At 35.5% G+C, this 17,820-nt stretch overlaps 1 protein-coding gene across 7 annotated transcripts in view; it reads right to left on the bottom strand.

Moving 5' to 3' along the window:
- Positions 1 to 17,820, bottom strand: part of LOC136826196 (L-threonine 3-dehydrogenase-like) — a 126,693-nt gene that overhangs the window by 14,146 nt on the left and 94,727 nt on the right. For 3 of the 7 annotated variants that reach the window (XM_067083265.1, XM_067083259.1, XM_067083262.1), the window contains 2 exons: positions 3,749 to 3,932; positions 2,802 to 2,884 (listed from right to left, as the gene is read on the bottom strand). In XM_067083265.1, coding sequence (XP_066939366.1) covers positions 2,802 to 2,884; positions 3,749 to 3,874 — 209 coding nt within the window. In that variant the 5' untranslated portion in view covers positions 3,875 to 3,932. Of the gene's footprint in view, positions 1 to 2,801; positions 2,885 to 3,748; positions 3,933 to 16,731; positions 17,011 to 17,820 lie in introns of those variants that run through there. The other 4 variants (XM_067083264.1, XM_067083263.1, XM_067083261.1 and 1 more) reach the window with 4 other exon arrangements.

The raw sequence follows: 17,820 nt of genomic DNA, 5'->3' as shown, positions 1-17,820 counted from the left end.
TCCTGATAGTATCGTTTATTCAAATAAAGCAATAGAACTTTGAATCCAAGGAAATTTTTAAGCCATATTTTTCATTATACAGACTCCGTCAGGGATACTTAAATACATTATTTCAATATCTAAAAATGAATTCTCTTACCGACGAGACATTATTTTTCAGGCCAGGCAATTTAATATTAGAAAGTAACAACATTTTCAGTACAGAAAGCGTATAGCGATCACACCTTTTATTCAGGTCCATCACAAAATTTAAATTTTCCTCCGCCCAAACCTGACCTCACAAAAACATTTCATTGAAATCCGTAAAAAAATTAAGGAATATTTTGGGAACACAGAGAGAGAGAGAGAGAGAGAGAGAGAGAGAGAGAGAGAGAGAGAGAGAGAGAGAGAGAGAGAGAGAGAGAGAGAGAGATATGAGCACACATTAGCCAAGCAACCAAACAAATAGAACCAAGTGAACGCAAAATCTCTTAAATTTAATTTGGCAGGTGTTAAATAATTCCATTTAAGTATCTACTAATTCAGCCTTACAAGACCTGCATAGAAAACGGGAAATGGAAGTCAACCGAGATATTAGATTTAATTATAGTAATAACGTTCTCGAACTAAGTGACGTATTTAATTTGAACTTTCCAATAACTAATGAACGTACAGTCGCTTTCAAAAGTCCGGCTACACTCACCTGGAGCCAATTACCTGAACGCGGTGGCGGACTTTTGAAGCTGACTGGATATTTTAAAAGTTGGGTCGTAATTACGTAAAGTCAATTAGGGCTTTCAATCTCGACGTGGGAGAACTTCATTTATTAAGAGGTGCCATGGGTTATAATTAAATGTCTTTCAATAAACATTATGAAGCAGCCCAGACTCTCTCTCTCTCTCTCTCTCTCTCTCTCTGTGTTTTTCGAGGATGAATAAAAAATAAATTCCAGTACCTGAAAGAAACCCAGCCTCGTACATTTTCTCTCTCTCTCTCTCTCTCTCTCTCTCTCTCTCTCTCTCTCTCTCTCTGAAGAAAAGAATAAATGCCAGTAACTGAAAGAGAGTAATATAAAGAATATAAATGCCAGTAACTGAAGAGAGTAATCTAGATGAAAAGCATTAGTGTATATCTACGAATGAATGCTATTCCCCAAAACCCTACCAACTTGGATGAGCCGTTCCAGGGATTAAGGGCAAATCGCATTTGATACCGTGAGGTTGGGGGGGGCGTTGCAAAGGCAAATTCTGATTACTACTACTACTACAACTACAACTACAAATAAGTAAAAGGGGGGCCGTTTCAAAGGCAATCCTAATAACCACTACTACTGAGTCAACAAGAGCCGTTTCAAAGGAAAATCCCATCTACTACTATTACTACTAAGATATACAGGGATGACGTTTATTAATTAAATCTTTTGGTATGAATTTCAGCCTGGAAATCCTCGTAGGTTAGTCAGGGGCATGAACTCTCAAGTGTAAAAATAGGAGAAAATAAAACGCCAGTATAAAAAACCAAGAAAAAAATAAACACTAAAGGGAACGCCATGTCATCATATGAAAATAGAGAATGACACGGGGTAAATTTCAGCACGTGAATGCTGCCGACTTAGTGAGGTCGAAATATTTAATTTTAATAAAACGAAAGTTGAAAATGGCTCAGAACTTGGTTTGATGTTGCTAGAGACTGACTGTGTTTGTCGTGCGAAAGTTTCTCTCTCTCTCTCTCTCCCTGATTACAACAATAATAATCCCACATTCTATTCTATTCTCTCTCTCTCTCTCTGATTACAACAATAATAATACCACTTCTCTCTCTCTCCCCCCTATTACAACAATAACAATCCCACTTTTCTCTCTCTTCCTGATTATAACAACAATAATCCCTGATTATAACAACAATAATCCCACCTTGCATCACTCCACAACACAAACTGGAGTCACAAAACGTAAGGTCAACGAGAATTCATTAAGCCAGTTAGCTCACAAAAAAAACATACCAAAACAATAAAAAATAAAAAAAGTAGTTACGAAAAACTTAAAAAAAACTGCTCAGATAAAAAAAAATAATAAAACAAAGTGGCCATGGAAAAATTTTCGCCCAAGGAAAGAAAGACGTACCCTGGCAGAGGAAATTGATGGAGTAAATGTACCCACGTTTATAATTACTGTCCTTGGGCACCCCTCATGTAATCTAGATGAATTAACTTGATACAAAGTCCACATAACTTATTCCAAACGACAACAGATAACGAGACCGAATGGGTACTTCCTTAACAAGGTGGAAAATAATCTTTTTGAAATAATAATAATAATAATAATAATAATAATAATAATAATAATAATAATAATAATAATAATAATAATAATAATAATAATAATGGCGAAACATATATGCAATTATGTACGAATGCATTGTACATAACTGTAGATTTGTTCTTCCATTTTAGGACGTGGTACTTGGAGTATTTTGGATGATGATGATAATAATAATAATAATAATAATAATAATAATAATAATAATAATAATAATAATAATAATAATAATAATAGAGATACACGTTCACACTTATATTATTGTTTATTTTAGGGCTCAAGCTACTATCAGTATTTTTAAAAATAATAATAATAATAATAATAATAATAATAATAATAATAATAATAATAATAATACATAAATAAATAAATTTTATTTTATTTAACATCTGAAATGACCTTGAGCTTCCCCCTAATCTTACCATCATTTATGAAATTTTCTTTTAACTGACCAACTCTGACCTTGAACTTTGAATGATCTCAAAAAAACAGGGTCATACTTACCATGGGTGAGGCGTCGATCGCTGGCCCACTAAAGTGTGAATATCGGACCCACAAATTGCAGCGAGTTCCACCGATATGAGAACCTGGGAAAATTCGAGAATTGAAAATCGATGAAAAATTAAGGTTTCTGTCTAGTAAGATTGACCTAATCTCCAGATTTATGAAATATACAATTATTTTTTAGGGAGACATTAAAATTTTGTAATATCAATATGTATGTTAGTTGCTTTGAGGATAAAGGGTGTTTATGATGAGAAAAATGAAAAATACATAAATTTGGAGTACATACTTTGTCAATAGCACCTAAGAAATTCTAAGACCCAAAACCAATAAGAAATAAAGAAGCTTCAGACCTCCTAGAGAGAGAGAGAGAGAGAGAGAGAGAGAGAGAGAGAGAGAGAGAGAGAGAGTAAACAGTCTGTCAATAATACCACGAAATTCTACGACCTAAACCGAGTAAGAAATAAAAATCTTTTAGACTTCTTAGTGAGAGAGTGAGAGAGAAATAAGCAGTAAACACTCTTTCTATAATACCACGAAATTCTAAGACCTAAAACCAATAAGAAATGAGAAGCTTAAACACCCGAGAGAGAGAGAGAGAGAGAGAGAGAGAGAGAGAGAGAGAGAGAGAGAGAGAGAGAGATAGCAGTACACACACTTTCTATAATACCACGAAATTCTAAGACCTAAAACCAGTAAGAAATAAGAAGCTTAAACTCCCGAGAGAGAGAGAGAGAGAGAGAGAGAGAGAGAGAGAGAGAGAGAGAGAGAGAGAGAGAGAGAGAGAGAGAGAGAGAGACTGTGCAAATCACAAGGACATCAGCGAGCGTCAAGCACTTTAAAAGAGACTTCAAATACGACCTCAAATCTTAGGAATCAATACGCCATGACGCCATCAAGGAAGGTCGATGAGTGACGTCATCGAACCTCGTGACGTCACTGATTACCTCTCCTTCCTCCAATTCGTTGGGAATTTTGGAGGCCTCCAAGATATAAGGAGGTGACCTCTCCAAGCCGATGAAGACCAGGCTTCGGGCGTGGGTGGGCACTGAATTGGGACACCCGTTCGACATGACTGAGGAGACGAAATGGGTATTTTTTTTTCTACTGCTGGGACATCACTGTGGAGATCTGGAAAAGCATAATTAATACATAGGATTAGCGTCTCTTAAAATATATTGTAAGGTAATTTGTTATAATTTAATGGATAATTCGTAAAAACGAAAAAGTTGAATATATATAGGTTATATATCATATATATATATATATATATATATATATATATATATATATATATATATATATATATATATATATATATATATATATAGAGAGAGAGAGAGAGAGAGAGAGAGAGAGAGAGAGAGAGAGAGAGAAATTCCCAAATGTCAATACAATGATATTAAAGTCCTACACAGAGAGAGAGAGAGAGAGAGAGAGAGAGAGAGAGAGAGAGAGAGAGAGAGTCTCTTCCGCTACAGTGTTCAAACGTTCAGATAAACAAACAGGCCTAAATTCAATTACAAACAGCCTGTTACATAACAAAAAATAACAGCCACGTCAACAGCGGGAAATAACAGTACTTAAATCCCCCCTAAATAAAAGTCAGTAAAAAAAAAGACAAATACGTGACTGCGTATGCACAAAAAAAACTCTTAATCTACTCACGCAGGTAAATAACAGGTTGGTTTACGTGTTGGCTTAAACAACGCATCGAAAAATACATGAATTTTTTTGAGGTTGCCAATCATGTGATACTTCGAAGCGTATAATTTCAAAAGCGATCGCTACATCTGTAATTTAATAAGTACTTCATGCGTGAGGTATGATACTGAAGAAAACTAATGGGTTTTTAATGGTATCACTGAAAAAATTGATTTTTAGATTACTGAATAACACTTAGGAAAAAACTTTATTAATTTTCCATTATTATTTTTAATATTATTATTGAGAAATTCTTTGTTTTTTGGGGTTAAACTTTAACTTTTAGATTACTGAACATTTTGGAAAAAAAAACCTTACGTAATTTTTTATTATTTTCAGTAGCATTATTGAGGAAAACTGAATTTCGAATTACTGAAAAATATTCCATAAAAACCTTTAGCAATATTAGTAATTTCTGATTACTGGTATTATGACGAAACCTTATTTTCACTATGGAGTACAATCTTAGAAAAAACCTTGGTTTTTCTGGTTTATGGAACAGCTTTGCAATAACCTTTGGTTTTATTATTAGAAAGTAGTGGAAGAACGCTTCAGGTTCGAGAGATTGAATAACAATGCAAAAAACCTCTGGTTTTTTAATATTGAATATTTTTGAAAAAATTAGGGGGTTTGAATTGCAGAACGGTATCATGGATAATCATTTGGTGTTCAGGACTAAATAGTTTGTTCAGTAAATGAAAACCTTTGGTTTTTTCGATTGTTGAATAACATCGAGGAAAAACTCGTTGATTTATGATTTTAAACGTATGGTATAAAAATCCATTATTTTTTTATTAATGAATAACAGTGTGGGAAAACTTTCAGCGACTGGATTACTGAATTGTAATGTACAAAAAAACCCCTTGCATTTTGGATTTATTATTATTATTATTATTATTATTATTATTATTATTATTATTATTATTATTGTAAACATATTGGTTTTTCATTCCTAAATATTTCGGAAAAACCCTTGTTTTGGACTATTGAAGAATAAAAAAAACCTTGGTTTTACATGACTGACACACAAAAACAATTAAATTGAACCATTATATTAACCCCTCTGCCAACGAAAAAGATTGAACTTTCTTATGGCTAGTGATTAAGCCTGATTATTCTTAATCAGGCTGACATTTCAATTCCCTTTGAAGACAGCTGGTGTAAACTTTGTCACAAATAGAATGACCCTATTAACCCAGTTTTACAAAGTGCAGCTTTATTGCAAGGGATCTCTCTCTCTCTCTCTCTCAAACAGAACCTAAACTACAAGAGAGAGAGAGAGAGAGAGAGAGAGAGAGAGAGAGAGAGAGAGAGAGAGAGAGAGCTTTCACATACATACATACACAAACAGAACCCAAACTACAGAGAGAGAGAGAGAGAGAGAGAGAGAGAGAGAGAGAGAGAGAGAGAGAGAGAGAGAGAATGGTAGTTTGCTGAAGACCTTAATTATTAGAAAAACAAAGTATCTCTTCCTTTTTGGTAACATAAATCAAATCATATGGATCACTAATCAAAAAGTGTCTGAGGATAATAACCACTGGAGACCAATATGTATCTTGTAGGTTCTTTATATTAACACTAAGTTCAATATGGTTCGTTAATAATAGCCGAGAAAATTAAATGGAATTAGCCGAGGACATTCACCATCACATACGAAAAAGCATCTTGTTCTTGCTGGTACCAAAATAAAATTCGAATCAAATGAATGGATAATCAATTTCAGCAGAAAACTAAGATAATAAAACACAAGAATTAATGGAAACGATCTGAAATAGTACCAAAATTAAATTCGAATCAAATAAATGGATAATCAATCTCAGCATAAAATTAAGATACTAAAACACAAGAATTAATGGAAATGATCTGAAATGGTACCCAAATGAAATGCGAATCATTGGAATAATTAATATCAACACACAATAATGATATGAAAAATAAATAATCAACGGGAATAAATTCTAAAAGCATAAAACTCGTACGAAACCTGTCTTGAGTTTGATCACTTAGACGAATGGCTGACCTCTCACATTCCACGTTTTGGAACTAAAGGGGACTGAATAACAGAGGCCTAGAGAGAGAGAGAGAGAGAGAGAGAGAGAGAGAGAGAGAGAGAGAGAGAGAGAGAGAGAGAGAGTCAATATTCGGAGGTTTGTGTTGTAACATTAAATGAAACGTCCAGTAGATTTATATAAAAAACGAAATACAAAAGAGAGAGAGAGAGAGAGAGAGAGAGAGAGTCAACATTCTGTAGGTTTGTGTTGTAACATTAAATGAAACGTCCAGTAGATTTATATAAAAACGAGAGAGAGAGAGAGAGAGAGAGAGAGAGAGAGAGAGAGAGTCAAAACCCAGTAGGTTTGTGTTGTAACGGTAAAGGAATGGACTTATGAAACATAAAAAACGAGCTAAAGCAGAGAGAGAGAGAGAGAGAGAGAGAGAGAGAGAGAGAGAGAGAGAGAGAGAGAGAGAGAGAGAGAGAGACCTTGCCACAAAGCTGCTCTTTGTAATACCGAGTTAAAAGCGCCCTTTTCGTGTTTGTGGCAAAGTTTGCACTCTCAGTATCTTCAAAGCGAATGTAAGTGTCAACCTGATTAAGAACTGGACTTCTTTTTGTTCAACTTTATGTCCAGATTTAAAATCAGTCATAAAAAATTGTATTTTGTGGACATAAAGGACAATATAATGGTTTAATCAAAGGGTTCTCATGTGTGAATCATGTGTTCTGGCCGTAATCGTTTAATTTTAATGATAAATGAGTAATACATGATTTGTTACATGTTATGAATCTTATTATTGGAAGTAATTTTATATATCGTTACCAGTAGGGATATGCTTTTAATATATTTATATCTAGCTATCTATCTATCTATATATACATATATATGTTTATATATATATATATATATATATATATATATATATATATATATATATATATATATATATATTATAATAAGCAAGAGCCTCCTTAAATGACTGAAACCACAAGATGTCAACGCATCAGCGCAATGCACTTATTGGCCTTTTAACTCGATTAGATTAATTAGGTCTTCCTGACCTTATGCAGTCATGGGAGGGGGAAGGGGAGGGGGAGTAGGAGGGGTAGGAGTAGGAGGAGGGGGAGTAGAGGGATGGAGTTCAAGGAAGGGGCCACCCCCTTAAAATAAGAATTATACCATAAAATTATTGATGCTTTCAAGGAAATCATCTGAACCAGTGTGCTACAACCCTTGACAGAGAGAGAGAGAGAGAGAGAGAGAGAGAGAGAGAGAGAGAGAGAGAGAGAGAGAGAGAGAGAGAGGTCCATTTGCAATAAGATATGCATTAACTCTACAAATACTGGTCCTGATACTGTTCTTAGTTATTTTACAAAAGACGGAGGAAATGAATTAAGAGAATGATGTTGCTGATGTTTGAAGCTTTAAAAGGAATCCTTACAGCTAATGTTTGTAAAATTATCTGGAAAATTCAAAATTATTCACTGAGCATGACAGAAAGTGTCTTGATTTTCGGTCAGCCATATTTGAATTTTTCTGTTTTGTTTTTGTTTTACATGTTAGTTGAATCTCTCATCTAACTCCTAAGGCTTCCATCTATCATTGCTCATATTTACTCTCAACTTTTTCCACTAGTTAACACTTTCAAACTCTCTCTCTAGCTGCTGCAGTTTCTTTTCACTATCTCCAGTCTCCACCGTATCATGTGCCAACATCAGCCACTCCATACTCCACTGACAACTGATTTTCTTGTTCTACAGTTTTGCATCTTCATCTCTCCTCTCCCTGACTGATTACATTACTTCATTTATAAATATACTGAACAACCACAGAGGCCTAGAAGACCTCGTCTTAGCCGTACTTTTACAACTAACCAGTCACTCTCCCGCCCATTGTATTCTCACACACGCCTCTTTCCATCGTTAAAAAGATAACTTTTAATCACTAAATAACATATTCTCTATATCAATATTCCTAATGTCCTCCACATTGCCTCTAAAACCTAAAGTTACTCATAATAATTTAAATACACTCTTTTTTACAAACACACACACACACGTGTGTGTGTGTAGGGTCCCCGGGTACACAACTTTATGGTATTTTAATTCCTATTAAGAAGCTTCACGCGCGTTTTCCATCACCCGCCTGGGTCTGATCAAGATCTCGGTCAATAAGATTAAGATTCCAGAGAGAGAGAGAGAGAGAGAGAGAGAGAGAGAGAGAGAGAGAGAGAACATCTTCCAACTCTAATACATTCTTATCCCAAAGACAAAGAACATTTGAAGACAAAAATTGTAAGTAAAGAATGTCTCAGCCCAAAGCCTGTTTGATCAAGATCTCAGTCAATAGGATTCCATCGAGAGAGAGAGAGAGAGAGAGAGAGAGAGAGAGAGAGAGAGAGAGAGAGAGAGAGAGAGAGAGAGAGAGAGCAACGGTACACCATCTTGAATACATTCCTTATCTGAAGAAAAAGAACAACTGAAGATTGAAAGTTAAAAATATATATATTTTTTTACAGGATGTTCGACATCTACTGTCAACTCCACAATGAATATTTTCGAAATAATTATTTTTCTCTATCATCTTTTGTATTCCATTGTTTTACCTTCCCAACTGTAAGTGAAGTTCCCCTTTAAGGAGTCTGTGTTCCGAATTCTATTTCATTCTGGCCCACGTTGTCACAACAGACAATATGTCTTTGTTTTCATTGTTCGTTTTATTTTGGCATTTCTTTGTTCGTGCTTATTTATAAATTTTTTTTTTTTTTTATTTATCATAACACGAACTCTCGTTAGCTTCCTTCGGCTTTTATCATTGTCACAACTAACAATATCTTTATTTTATTTGATGCGTTGTTTTTTTTTTTTTTGTAAATTTTTACGAGATGTTAATTTTTTTTCCTATCTTTGTTGCTTTAAGTCAAATTTTTTAAAATTTTGATGAGCTATTAATTTTATCTGTCATGAACTCTGCTAAAATCACTGGCCTCTGAAAATAAATCTATATCAGTTTCCCATATCAATGTTAATTTTTCTTCTTGGTAATGTCAATAATAATATTTTTCATACATGATGAATTTTCCTCTTGAATGCTACAATATTTCCTAAATGATGAAATTTTTCCTACATGATACTATTTTTCCTACTGTTAACTCCGCTACCCACTAGTGGATTACAATATGTATTTTTTTTTTTTAGTTTTTAATTATCTTTTACATACGTATAGCAATTTTGCAATTCTTAGTGCAAACCATTTGCATTATTCCTACCATGAAATCTGTCAGGCTAATCTGGCCATCTGAGAATATTTTACTCAAAAGCTTAACCACATATAGCTGACAATAACCCCATATCTAATTTATACCGTGTAACAGTCATCCACATTCATCTTTTTTTCAATCTGTGGCTTTCAAATGCTGTATCACAATGCGTTTTCGGTTATTTTCAAGTAACCAACAACCAATATATCTTTAAATGTGTGGAAGGAAGCTTAAATATTTCTTAAAAGTATGCAGGCAAAGGCGACTTTTGTGAACATAAAATGTATAAACTTATGTGCAATAATAAAATTATTATGGAGCAAACTATCACTTAATATCGAATTCACTTCCCCTGGGAATAACTTGCGCCCCAGGGTATTACTAATAATAAATGCATTTTCCCCCTGCCCGGATGCACTTTCCCGAGATGTAACCGAGTAGCGGGACCTTTCCCTAAAAAAGGCGGGACGCCATATCTTAAAAAGTAACCATAGAATTTTCTTGAAAATAATCTCATTGTTTCCCACACCCAAATTACCTGCAAGTTAACCTAGCCCTAACCTAACCTAATTTAGGGGCATGGCAAAAAACCGGGGCTGGTGCAATACTACCAGACATCTCAGGAATTTGCAGCCCGTACTCGAACTTGTAAAAATATTCCCGTCCAATTCAGGTTCTCTACTTGTGTCAAAATCAGCCCATCTCAACCTTGATACCCGATTCCTGAGTTTGTAACGATCGAATAATCGTTTTTCTTTTTCACTTTTACTCACAAATATTAAACCACGAATACCACTTGATGTCGATTTACCTTTCCTAGGGAATAAGTTAAATTATAGGGGAATTATCATTGATAAGCGCATTTTCCCATGCCAGGATTCGAACCTGGCCATCTTACTCTAGATAAGCAGCAATATTCGTGGTTTAGTATTTGAATATATAAAACAAAGCTGTATTAATATATATATATATATTTATATTTATATATATATATATATATATATATATATATATATATATATATATATATATTTATATATGTATATATTATATATAATATATAATACGTAAGTTTAAGTTTTTTTGGGATGAGGTTGCTAGCCTCATTCCCTTATTCCTGGCTACAATCCACTTCAATTACCTAATCATCATGTACTGATTTGTACCTCGTCTAAGAATTAAAACTAGCCTTCTCACTAGCTTAACTTGCATAATGACTAGACGAATTCTTTGTGTGCGCACGCTTGTGTACGTATTTGGAGGTGTTGTGTACGCATATATTTACTAGCACGGTACAAACGTTAGGAGTAAATGTAAGTTCAACTATGTAAATAAAACATTTAAATTGTCATTTACTACTAATACTTTATATTGTGATTCTCTGCCAATACTTTTAATAGTTCCAAAGTGCTTTGGAAACAAAACACAATCTGACCCTTTAGCAGAAGAAAAATGGAAACATCTAGAAGCGACCTGCTATCCTACACATTTCCTTTATGCAATGACAGATTACGAAAGTGTGCAACGTAACAGATGACAAGGCACCTTTAGATCTGAGTAATATGCATTTCATTACTACCTGAGGCCAGGAGGACATAGCAGGAACTAGTACTGGACGTAAATATTGTCTGATATGCTGCAAATATATGGCTGTAAGTATGATATATGGTTGCTTTGGGATACAATAATCTACGGAGAATCACAAGTCAGAATGTGAAAATATATGCATTAGGCCTGAAGTGAAATACTGGTTTATTATTTGGATATAACTATGGAGAATCACAAGGTGGAACCAATCAAGAGAGCTAAGAACATGCCAGTGATGGGGAGGAGGAGGAGCGTGGGACTGGGGGAAGTCGATGCAGGGAATAAGAACAGATGGAGAAAGTTGACTTGAGCGGCCGACCCTGCTATACTGTGGGATTAATAAGGTCGAAAGAAGGAGAGGATGGAGAATCACAAGTTAATATGTTATATGAATTATGTATGGAGAATCACAAGTTGATATGCTATATGAATGATGTATGGAGAATCACAAGTTGATATGCTATATGAATGATGTATGGAGAATCACAATTTAATATGCTATATGAATGATGTATGGAGAATCACAAGTTAATATGCTATATGAATGATGTATGGAGAATCACAAGTTAATATGCTATATGAATTATGTATGGAGAATCACAAGTTGGTATGTAAATATATGAATTAGGCCTGCAATGAATCACTGATTTATTATTTAGAAAAAATTTCACTACAGGTTTTGAACGTTATAAGTACAGTATGTGGTTCTCAATGTCTCACACTTGAAATGTGTTCACATAAAAAAAATATATATCAAAGGTGTCTGGTAAATGAGTCTAAAATCTCCACAGCAAACTGTGAAATTCACAACAAATTGTGAAACTCTAGGAGGTGCAATTTCAGGCTATCGCTCTAACCATTATATCCTAATTCTGATTCACTAGTCAGCATTAATATTCACTTGTCTTTGGGATCTGTCATGAAAATTCCCTCCATAAAACTTTTAAGTTCCTGAGGATAGTTCTCCAGTTGTTATTCTAAAATAGCAGTGTGTAGGTCTTAAGCAGCAAGACAGATGCAGTGAGAATTGTCAGAGCTAAGAATTTAGGCCTTCCCATAAAATCTGTAAGTTACGAGGGATAGCCAGTTAACATACAACTTCAGGTTTGAGAACGGAATATATCGATGACTGAGCATACACTTGTAATGGAGAAGACGAAACCTCTAGAATACACACTTGTAATAGAGAGAAGACGAAACCTCTAGAATACTTAAGAGGCCTCTAGAGCAACACACCACCCCAAGAGTAACTACCAAGGTCAATCAAAAGGTTCTTGGCCTTCTTCAGGAGGAAGAGTATGAGACCTTTCTAGTGTAACTGTATACTTAAACCATTTTATATGACTATATCAAGACTTATAGGGATTAATCATTTGTTTTTATCACACTGCATGTACGGTCCTTTGAAAGTCAAAGGTGCATGTATAATCTCAAAATACTCAAAAATAAAGCCAATGCCCTGAACGTCTGAAAAATTAGTATTTGTCGCTCAAGGACCCCACAAAGACCTGGTCGAAACATCTAATAGTGATTGCCCTTCCTATTTCACCGTTAAAGAAGAAGGATGCTGAATTCAAGCAAAACAGGAACAGCACACACAATGGATGACACCCACTGCATATTTTCGGATCATGTTTTATAGTCCAACAGCTTGAAAAGACCATGGGCATCAGTGGAGGTTCAGTTGCTCACTTTTAATTGACCGCTTGAGATTGCTCACTTTTAATTGACCGCTTGGGATTGCTCACTTTTAATTGACCACTTGGGATTGCTCACTTTTAATTGACCGCTTGGGATTGCTCACTTTTAATTGACCGCTTGGGACTGCTCACTTTTAATTGACCACTTGGGATTGCTCACTTTTAATTGACCGCTTGGGACTGCTCACTTTTAATTGACCACTTGGGATTGCTCACTTTTAATTGACCACTTGGGATTGCTCACTTTTAATTGACCACTTGGGATTGCTCACTTTTAATTGACCGCTTGGGATTGCTCACTTTTAATTGACCACTTGGGATTGCTCACTTTTAATTGACCGCTTGGGATTGCTCACTTTTAATTGACAGCTTGGGACTGCTCACTTTTAATTGACCGCTTGGGATTGCTCACTTTTAATTGACAGCTTGGGACTGCTCACTTTTAATTGACCGCTTGAGATTGCTCACTTTTAATTGACAGCTTGGGACTGCTCACTTTTAATTGACCGCCTGGGATTGCTCACTTTTAATTGACCGCTTGGGATTGCTCACTTTTAACTGGCCACTTGGGGTTGCTCACTTTCAACTGACTGCTTGGGATTGCTCACTTTTAACTGACCACTTGGGATTGCTCACTTTCAACTGACCACTTGGGATTGCTCACTTTCAACTGACAGATTGGGATCGCTCACTTTTAACTGACAGATTGGGATTGCTCACTTTTAACTGACCACTTGGGATTGCTCACTTTTAACTGACCACTTGGGATTGCTCCCTTTTAACTAACCACTTGGGATTGCTCACTTTTAATTGACTGCTTGGGATTGCTCACTTTTAACTGACTGTATATGGGATTGCTCACGCTTGGGATTGCTCGCTTTTAACTGACCGCTTGGGATAGCTCGCTTTTAACTGACTGCTTGGGATTGCTCGCTTTTAACTGACTGCTTGGGATTGCTCACTTTTAATTGACAGCTTGGGATTGCTCACTTTTAACTGACAGCTTGGGATTACTCACTTTTAATTGACCGCTTGGGATTGCTCACTTTTAATTGACCGCTTGGGATTGCTCACTTTTAATTCACTGCTTGGGATTGCTCACTTTTAACTGACAGCTTGGGATTGCTCACTTTTAACTGACAGATTGGGATTATTCACTTTTAATAGACAGCTTGGGATTGCTCACTTTTAACTGACAGCTTGGGATTGCTCACTTTTAATAGACAGCTTGGGATTATTCACTTTTAACTGACAGCTTGAGATTATTCACTTTTAATAGACAGATTGCGATTGCTCACTTTTAACTGACACATTGGGATTGCTCACTTTTAACTGGCTGCATGGGAGTGCTCACATTTAATAGACAGCTTGGGATTGCTCACTTTTAACTGACACATTGGGATTGCTCACTTTTAACTGGCTGCATGGGATTGCTCACTTTTAACTAACAGCTTGGGGTTGCTCACTTTTAACTGACAGCTAGGGATTGCTCACTTTTAACTGACAGCTTGGGGTTGCTCACTTTTAACTGACAGCATGAGGTTGCTCATTTCTAGATGACAGCTTGGGATTGCTCACTTTTAACTGACAGCTTGGGATTGCTCACTTTTAACTGACATCTTGGGATTGCTCACTTTTAATAGATAGCTTGGGATTGTTCACTTTTAACTGACAGCTTGGGATTGCTCACTTTTCACTGACAGCTTGGGATTGCTCACTTTTAATAGACAGCTTGGGATTGCTCACTTTCAACTGACAGCTTGGGGTTGCTCACTTTTAACTGACAGCTTGGGATCGCTCACTTTTAACTGACAGCTTGGTGTTGCTCACTTTTAACTGCCAGCATGAGGTTGCTCATCGCTTTTAACTGACAGCTTGGGATTGTTCGCTTTTAACTGACAGCTTGGGATTGCTCGCTTTTAACTGACAGCTTGGGATTGCTCGCTTTTAAGTGACCACTTGGAATTGTTCCCTTTTAACTGACAGCTTGGGATTGCTCACTTTTTACTGACGGCTTGGGATTACGCACTTTTAACTGACAGCTTGGGATTGCTCACTTTTTATTGACAGCTTGGGATCGCTCACTTTTAACTGACAGCTTGGGATCGCTCACTTTTTACTGACAGCTGGGATTGCTCACTTTTACTGACAGCTTGGGATTTCTCAGTTTTAACTGACAGCTTGGGATTGCTCAGTTTTAAGTGACAGCTTGGGATTGCTCACTTTTAACTGACAGCTTGGGATTGCTTACTTTTAACTGACAGCTTGGGATCGCTTACTTTTAACTGACAGCTTGGGATTGCTCACTTTTAACTGGCAGCTTGGGATCGCTCACTTTTAACTGACATCTTGGGATCGCTCACTTTTAACTGACAGCTTGGGATCGCTCACTTTTAATTGACAGCTTGGGATTGCTCACTTTTAACTGACAGCTTGGGATCGCTCACGTTTAACTGACAGCTTGGGATTGCTCACTTTTAACTGACAGCTTGGGATCGCTCACGTTTAACTGACAGCTTGGGATTGCTCACTTTTAACTGACATCTTGGGATTGCTCGCTTTAAACTGACAGCTTGGGAACGCTCACTTTTAACTGACAGCTTGGGATTGCTCACTTTTAACTGACAGCTTGGGATCGCTCACTTTTAACTGATAGCTTGGGGTTATGTACCAGGTATCTATCTTTCGAATATATGTATCTACACACTTACACACACACATATATATATTCATATATATATATATATATATATATATATATATATATATATATATATATATATATATATATATATACATATATATATATATATATATATATATATATATATATATATATATATATATATATATATATATATATATATATATATATATATACTGAGAGAGAGAGAGAGAGAGAGAGAGAGAGAGAGAGAGTTGGAAGCCTTCCATTCTAAAGTAAAAAAAGGACCACCTCTATTAAATAAAAACCAGTCTAGCACACACCAACATAAAAAATCATCAATAATGCAATGGAATATGTTCACTTGATGGTACTGATGCAACAAGCAACAATGCATGCAACAGACAAGACATCCAGACAGACAGACACTAAGTCGCCAGGCGCTTTGGAAACACAAATAAAATGTCGTAGAGTTCGTTTAAATAAGACTTGTCTCAAAAACTTTTACATTTTAAATTCGTGTCACTTACAAAATACTACTTCTGGCTTCAACAGATACGTAAGTAATGATGTTAAAACACTGATTAAATAATAGTTTAAGCGATGATTTTCAACAAATCCTAATATGAACTGGCATACAGTTTTTATCAGTCACCACAGGCAACAATTTATTGCGAACTAATCACAGCAAAATTATCGAACAAAATTGCATCAAGTAAAGACGAAACTACACCAATTAAATCAGAGTTTAAGCGGTGACTTTCAATAAATTCAAATACGAACTAGCACAGAGTTTTTATAATTCGTCAAAACCAACACTTCATTGAGAAGTAAACAGCAAAATTATTGAAGAAAGTTGAATCAGGTAAAGACGAGACCACACAAATTATATCATAGTTTAAGTGACGATGACTTTCAACAAATTTGAATATAAACTAGCGTCCAGTTTTTATAAGACATCAGAGCTAACACTCAGCACGAACTGGGGTAGACTGCGAAGTAACCACAACAAAATTACCGAACAAAAATGCATTTCCTACCACACGCAAACACACAAACACTTCTTGAGCACTTGGCTGACTGAGGAGAACTGAGAGACTGAGAGAGAGACGAGTCTCTCTCTCTCTCTCTCCCGGAGTGAGACTTGACTCGTCGTCCGCAGAACCCACTCATTGAGAGAGAGAGAGAGAGAGAGAGAGAGAGAGAGAGAGAGAGAGAGAGAGAGAGAGAGAGGAGAACATCGCGGTTAGACCATGCAATACCAGGTATGACTCCCACCTCTCAATGTCTCCTATATACCTAGACTAACTCTCTCTCTCTCTCTCTCTCTCTCTCTCTCTCTCTCTCTCTCTCTCTCTCTCTCTCTCTCTGCCTTCTCGCTTGCGGGTGTTTGTTAGAGCAAACTGACTCGACCTTTTAAGGAGGGTCACTCGTTTAAATGGTGTGTTGTTGGTCATTTATTAAGCTCGCTAATTGTAAGCCTCAAAGCATGAAATATCGATACCGCCTGTTTATACTGCATATGTTCAGCTTTCGCGATAAGCTTGCCTTCTCTCTCTCTCTCTCTCTCTCTCTCTCTCTCTCTCTCTCTCTCTCTCTCTCTCTCTCTCTATATATATATATATATATATATATATATATATATATATATATATATATATATATATATATATATATATATATATATATATATATATATATATATATATATATTACACAAGTGTTTTAATTTAAATAGAAATTATGTACCAGGTGAGAAAGTAATTAGCTAGCTAGCTAGCTCAGCTCTCTCTCTCTCTCTCTCTCTCTCTTATATATATAAACATATACACATTATATATATATATATATATATATATATATATATATATATATATATATATATATATACATACACATATACATATATATATATACTGTACATATATTATATATATATATATATATATATATATATATATATATATATATATATATAATTATATATAAATATAACACATATACAAGCAACATATAAACCCCTTTACCTACGAAATCTAATAAGCATATTATTAACGTGTATTGGCAGCTAAACGGTCTTGCTCGGCAAAGCGCATAATTAACGAAG

The sequence above is a fragment of the Macrobrachium rosenbergii genome, chromosome 40, assembly GCF_040412425.1.
Source record: "Macrobrachium rosenbergii isolate ZJJX-2024 chromosome 40, ASM4041242v1, whole genome shotgun sequence".
Classification (NCBI taxonomy): Eukaryota; Metazoa; Arthropoda; class Malacostraca; order Decapoda; family Palaemonidae; genus Macrobrachium; species Macrobrachium rosenbergii.
Note: the sequence above shows the minus strand (reverse complement) of the source record. Positions and strands in the feature narration are given on the sequence as shown.